General features: G+C 36.5%; 2 protein-coding genes across 3 annotated transcripts in view; both read right to left on the bottom strand.

Annotated features, from left to right (window-relative positions):
* hephl1b (hephaestin-like 1b) overlaps nucleotides 1–6,625 on the bottom strand; it is a 210,909-nt gene that overhangs the window by 184,753 nt on the left and 19,531 nt on the right. The window lies entirely within an intron of this gene.
* Nucleotides 962–6,290, bottom strand: smpd1 (sphingomyelin phosphodiesterase 1). Of its 2 annotated transcripts, none has more exons than XM_082157370.1 (6): nucleotides 5,787–6,286; nucleotides 4,600–5,375; nucleotides 3,916–4,087; nucleotides 2,763–2,839; nucleotides 2,168–2,313; nucleotides 962–1,846 (listed from the first exon to the last, which is right to left on the bottom strand). In XM_082157370.1, exons 1-6 carry the CDS (start codon nucleotides 6,009–6,011, stop codon nucleotides 1,449–1,451), a joined length of 1,794 nt encoding a protein of 597 aa, XP_082013496.1. In that variant the 5' UTR covers nucleotides 6,012–6,286; the 3' UTR covers nucleotides 962–1,448. The 2 variants fall into 2 exon arrangements, with proteins under 2 accessions (XP_082013496.1, XP_082013497.1); XM_082157371.1 differs by lacking the exon at nucleotides 962–1,846 and adding an exon at nucleotides 1,892–2,034 and having other exon boundaries at nucleotides 2,147–2,313; nucleotides 5,787–6,290.

Here is a 6,625-nt window from a genome sequence, read left to right on the forward strand (position 1 = left end):
CTTAAAAGTAGCCATAAGAATGGCCCATTTTACAATTTCAGCAGGGTCCTAATCGGTTGTTGTAAATTGAATGACAACTCAAATCACTCCTTGCATGTGGATTAATTCAAAATAATAAGTTAAATATACACATAATACCATAAAATTGGGGGTTAGTAAGATTTTTTCATGTTTTCGAAAGAAGTCTCTTATGCTCCCATGTATGCATTTGATCAAAGATAAAGTAAAAAAACATAATATTATAATTTAACCAAAACTACTTTAAATGTTTAATACATTTTTACAGTAGTCAAAATTTTAAGTGGATCAAAAAAGTTAATCAAAGTTGTCCTAAGACAAGAACGGGCATTGTTTAAAATTCATGTAGGCTAACTTTTATGAAAGGTTTGGTCCACTTCAAATGTTGACTACTGTAAATGTAATTAATTCCAGTGATGGCAAAGCTGAATTTTCAGCATCATTACTCTAATCTTCAGTGTCACATGATCCTTAAGAAATCATTCTAATCTAGTAGTGTACATATCTTAAATGTGTGGTATAATGTCCCTTTTGAAGTTTTAGCTCAACATTCCCCACAGATCATTTTTTATAGCAATGTTAAAATTGTCCTCTTTTGAGGGTGAGCAAAAATGCATTGTTTTGTGTGTGTCCGTTTAAATGCAAATGAGCTGCTGCTCCCAGCACAGAGGGCGGAGGTTCGAGAGCTCATTCTTGGCAAAGCCATATAGAGCCCTTTTTTGAGAGGCGGGGTTTATCTAAATTTTGGGATTCGTGATGTCACTAACCCGGGAGGAAGCTTGTATAGCCCCTACCAGCCGTTTGTTGTAGTCCTTAAAAAGGGATTTCTGTAAAAGAACATATTTCCTTTTTCTTTGTAACTTTGCAGATGTTGTTTATACTCAAACTGCAACATTACACACTAACTAAAGTTAGAAAAGTGAAATCATAATCAACAACCCCCTTAAACAAACCACTTCAAAATATTTATTTATTTAGTAAGACCTTCAGATAAACCATGATTAACACATTCATAGAGTCCCACTACAATTGCAAAATAATTTATCAGCAAGTGTGACAATCACAGAATCTCCTCAGTACATCATTTCTTTACCAATTGAAACAAATAGTGTGTAATGACTTGGTGTTGAATCAACAAACTGTCATCTAACACGATTGGCCTTGAACAGGCTCCAGTGTGCATAATGTAGGTCAGTGGAGTTAGAGATACCTTTTTTTTTGTGTGTGTTAACTAACCACAATCCACTCCAGTGACGCAAAACACTCTGAATGCTTTAAGTGAGAATGAGAACTGAGCAATTGTGGGTTTGAGGCACTAACACCACTTGGTTGTGAGGTCACTACCCATTCCATTTTCAACCAGTAATGCGTTTCTCAGGTTCACTGCTCTAAATTACACGTCTTTCTGAGAACTGACTTTTTATATTTTCTCAACACATTGTCTTCCTATAAGAGTGCTTATCTCCGTGTAGCACATCACATTGTATTAAAATGTCGTATCGCCCGCTGTGCAGGAGACAGATTAGTGACGTCTTGCAAGTGTCTGTGCAGGGCTTTGATACGTGGCCTTTATGAAAGAGGTACCAGAAGCGCTGGAAGACACGGTCATCATTCACCATGATTTTGATCAAACCGTCCATGTCTGCTGGGAAGAGTGTGGACAAACCGTAGGCCTCAGAGGCGCGGTACAGCGAGGTCCATGACGGGCTGGGGTAGGGTTTTGAGGACCGTTTGTTGGCAAGAGTCAAGTTGAGAATAAAGGTCTCGTGATCCAAAACCATGCGACTGCTGCCTGGGTAGTTTCCATCCACGTAATAAACACGATATCCTGACCATAAAAAGGGATGTTATAGCAATAAACCATGAGAAACTGACAATGATTTTACCATGGTTAAGTTTATCGAGGTTTTTTTTGCACATTATATTGCGGTTGGGAATTTTTATAAAGACACCAATGCCACTAAATGCCAACATAAAACAACTAAATGCAAAATGCTAAAATAAAATAATCAAATGCTAAAATGAAACCAAAACCAAATTCTAAATTAAAACAAAATAACCTAAAGCTAAAATAAAATAATGTAAAAAAAATAAAATAAAAAATAAAATAAATAAATAAATACAACACCTAATATGGTTGAATAAGTACCTGGGTTCAGGTTGACATAAGTGGTCACACTTGGGGCAATGAAAGCCACACTCAGTGGACGGGTCATTGTTTCCTCATCATAGAACATCTGAAACTCATCGACGTGAGTGTGTCCGAAAAACTGACCAGTTATGGTGCTTTCATATCTGAAAAAAAATAAAAAAAATAAAATAATAATGATAATAATAATAATAATAATATATATATATATATATATATATATATATATATATATATATATATATATATATATATACACCATATATATATGAAAGGATTAGAAAGCAACCAGACTGATCGCTAAAGTGAAGTTGACTCAAGTGAACCATTAACCACTGCACTACATACACAGTTACACACCTACCGATACATATGGCAAATATACACAATTATCTCAAAAACAGGCAGTTACAGTCAACATGACCCATTTTCACAACAATACGACACTTATGATCATAAAAGACACTGTGTAATAACCCTTTAGGCTGCAGTCACGCAGTTGTGTTGACCCAGCTACGGGTTATAACAGATGAAAGTGCACGAGTTGTGTACTGCAGGATGGGTTATACAATGTTCACACAGAACACGGACTGACCTGTTGACTATATGATAATAGTTCCAACTCCAACTGCTCAGGCAGAGACCCGGGGGAATGTGACCGATGATGTGGACCTGAGAGAGACCAGACAGAGCTCTGCTTAGATTTGCTTTTTGAACAAAACCACAGACAAAACAAAACATCTTGGTGTTGAAATACAAATTTTTAAAAAATAATCCTGGACCCTTCAGTGGTATTTACCCCATTTAGTGGTAAAAACAATAGATTACAATACAGTAATAGCCAAAAGGGATGTTCAGCCTAGGATAATTGTTGACATCACCCTTTATTCAAATATTATTTAAAAAATGGTGTTTAAGATTTTGCAAGCATATTGCGTAGTAGTGTTTGGAGTCAAATGTTTTATTTGTGATAACGCAATGAAACGGCAAATTGTGTTGATATAATTTTTGGTTCCTGATCGGTCCGATCACGCTCCGCTGCCCAGTTGCACGGTCCAATGGACAGCCCTGATATCATACAAAGAAATTATTAACATGCAAAAATACAAGAAAACCAACAAAATCTTAATATTGTTGTAGTCAATGTATGCTTTTCCCTGGGAGCATTTTTTTGTATAGTAAAATAAAACCAGCATTTGTTGGCCTTTATTTTCCAAATAATTTTGGAAGATAAATACCATAAAGCTTAGTTTTAAAAGTCCTTCATATTTATAAATAATAAAAAATAAAAAAATAAAAATAAAAAAAATAATAATAATAAAATAAAAAATATTATTATATTATTAAATACTATTATTATTATAAATATATATTATTTTTTTAATTAAAAAATTTATAATTTATGTAATGTTTTCCTAATTTGTTTATGGTTTAATCAAACTTGTAGTGTCATTAAAAACAAATATCCCCACTGGACATCACTTTTGGCCACTACTGCATCATCAGCATCTGATATGTAATGTTAAAATTAAAACTGAAACGCTGCACCCACTGCATCACACATCCGCTTCTGGTTGGTCTGACTCATGACCAGTTGCTTGGTTGTTAACCCACAGACACAAACACTCAGTGGAACTTGTTAAACTGCTGCAACATGCAAAGGCTTCAACACTGTTCTGCTTCCTCATGTTCTTAGAGAAACCAGAGAACATCTTATTTTTTTCTTGAGTTCTGTAAACTTCTCTGACCTTCTCTCCCTTGTTCTCAGACTCTTGTAGTGTGTGAATGAGCCACTGGAGCTGATTGGCCGGGTCTGTGGAGTTCACCATCAGCCAGTAGTTCTCTCGTGCGCAGAAGTTCATGTTCAGAGACACCAGCCTCAAACCACGCTGGACTTCCACAGTGTAGAACCCTCCACGCCTGGAGAAGACAAGACAAACAAACAAAGAATTAAAACAAATTGTATGTTTGCATTTAAAATATTATTAATTATTAAAAATAATAATTAAACCATAGCAATTACAACAATACTAATACAAATGATAATAAGAATTAAACTGTAGGAGTAATAGAAACACCAAACGTATCTGTAGTATTGCATTTGAAAATAAAGCTACAAAAAATAAGTCATAATTAATTTAAAAAATTTTTTATTATATTTAAAATTATTATTATTATAAAACTATAAACGTGAAAACATCACAAATGTATCTATGCAGTATTGAATTGAATTTAAAATATTAAGCTACAAAATATGATGTAACATCATTAATAATAATAATAATAATAATTATTATTATTATTAAAAACAATTAGTTACAACAACAACGTTCTTAATATGATTTTATGTATTTATCAGTGACAATACTCATTTATATCAGAGTGTGATATAGTTTGTATAGTCTTGTATAGTCTTTCCATCAGTACTTTACCGTATGGTCTCGAGTGCTTCCTCAGGGAGCCAGGATGCCCACTCCTTCGCCATAGTGTCATACAGCCAGCGGGACGACCCATTCCCATGTACAAACGGAGGTGGGAAACTATTCACCGGAGTGCTCTCGTGATTCCCCACAGATGGGTACACGGTTACATTAGGCCCCAGGTGTTTGAGTATCAGTCTAGTGATGACGGTGAGCTCGTTCAGCTGTTGTTTCCGGGTCTGAGACCAGACGTTGTGTGCCGGAATGTCTCCTGTCCAGTACACCCAATCCCATGGGCCGGATTTGGCTAAGGTTTGGAGGAGATTCTCCACTGTGCGTAGAGGCAGGTCACATTTGCCATATGTGCCCCAGTATCCAGCTCCACTCTGCTTCCAACTGACCCTTCCGGAGTCGTTCCGACAGCACAGTGGCTTCTTACAATCTACTAGGCTGCCCTCGGCGTACTCCGCATCCCAGTGGATATCTGTGAGGAACAGGATCCTGCTCTGTGGAGAGCCTGGTTTGGGAGGGGAGGGTGGTTTAATTGGGGGTTTGGGGACCCGTGGCAGGGATACATTCCAGGGGGCATAAATATCAAAATGGCCACACGTAGGTCCAACCAGCAGAGCGCAAGCCTCCGTGGGCCAGAGGAAGGACTCCTGCAGCGCACGGATGAAATCTTCTCGGAAGAGATCAGTGATCTCTCGGCATACATCTGGATCAGCGAGGTGCAGTCGGACACAGGCATCTCCCAGAACATGTGCCACACGCTCCTTGTTTGAGTCACTCTGGTCATAAAGGAAGCACAGAACTTAATAGTTGCCACTCTTTATTTTCATGGACAGATCAGAAACTTCACTCAAATGATTTTGTACAGGGGTATTTGAGGTTAGTGCATAACAATTATCCATTTAGAATCTACTAATCTAACAAAATTATGTATAAATATGTATTTAAATATATTTTGAATATGTTTTTAGTGCTTTAAAAATGGTTTACATTTTTATTTTAATGTACATAATGAAATTAAATCCTAAGCAATTATTTGAAAAAATTTATATATATATATATACACACACACACACAAAGATATAACATGTTTATATTTTATATATAATATACATTTAATACATGTAAAAAAATACATTTAATATTTACATTTATTTATTCATTTATAAGCGTAAAAGTACGTGTCTCACCAGCAGCGCGATGTCAACCGAGGCGAAGATCGCTTTGCACACCGCGCAGGACATGTTGTGCCAGCTGAACCCGAGCTTCAACCGATCAAACTCCTCCACGAACCTCAGCTCGGGCGCATCTCGGTCACCTTCAAGAGGGTATGAGAAGACAATAAGCACCGAAAACAATGTCCAGACCATGAAGACACCGCTGAAGGTGGACAACCCGAAATCTAGACGCTTCATCTTGGCTGCGACACTGCGGTAAACTGTCTCAGTTCCCCGTCATTACACATAAAGTCTGTAGCGACGACTCCAGCAAGAAGTGTTTATTCTTGACTCGGAGGAATAAATTGTTACGCCTGGAGTGTATGTGTAAATAAAACAAGCGTCAGAATAACTCGCGTTTTGTTTTTAAGCAGTTGTGAATATCTAAATTGTGTTTTGAAGAGCCAGTTGTCTGCCCTCCTCACAACTCTGTACCGCGACCCGGGCGAACCTGTCCTGCAGCGTTTATATTGCGTCAGCTGACTGATCACGTGACATGCTGACAAAGCTTCAAGTCACGTGCCTTACTGTTTTTGTAAACATGCAAGTATTATTACTACTATATTTTTATATATTAGTATAGAGGACAATAACGTTAAGCTGATTCTTTGTCCGGACCTATTAAATAATTGAAATATATATAAACTGAAATTGATACAACTGATATTGTATCTTTTGTCAGATCTTTTGTATTAAGAATTTTTTTTTCAATTTCGGAATTGAAAATAATATTTATATTTTTGACGGACTTAAAACGTCCAGGTGGTATAATTATCGAGAGATTGTATAAAAAAATAAAATAAAAATCTTAA

Source organism: Leuciscus leuciscus, assembly GCF_965113295.1.
Source record: "Leuciscus leuciscus genome assembly, chromosome: 24".
Taxonomy (NCBI): domain Eukaryota; kingdom Metazoa; phylum Chordata; class Actinopteri; order Cypriniformes; family Leuciscidae; genus Leuciscus; species Leuciscus leuciscus.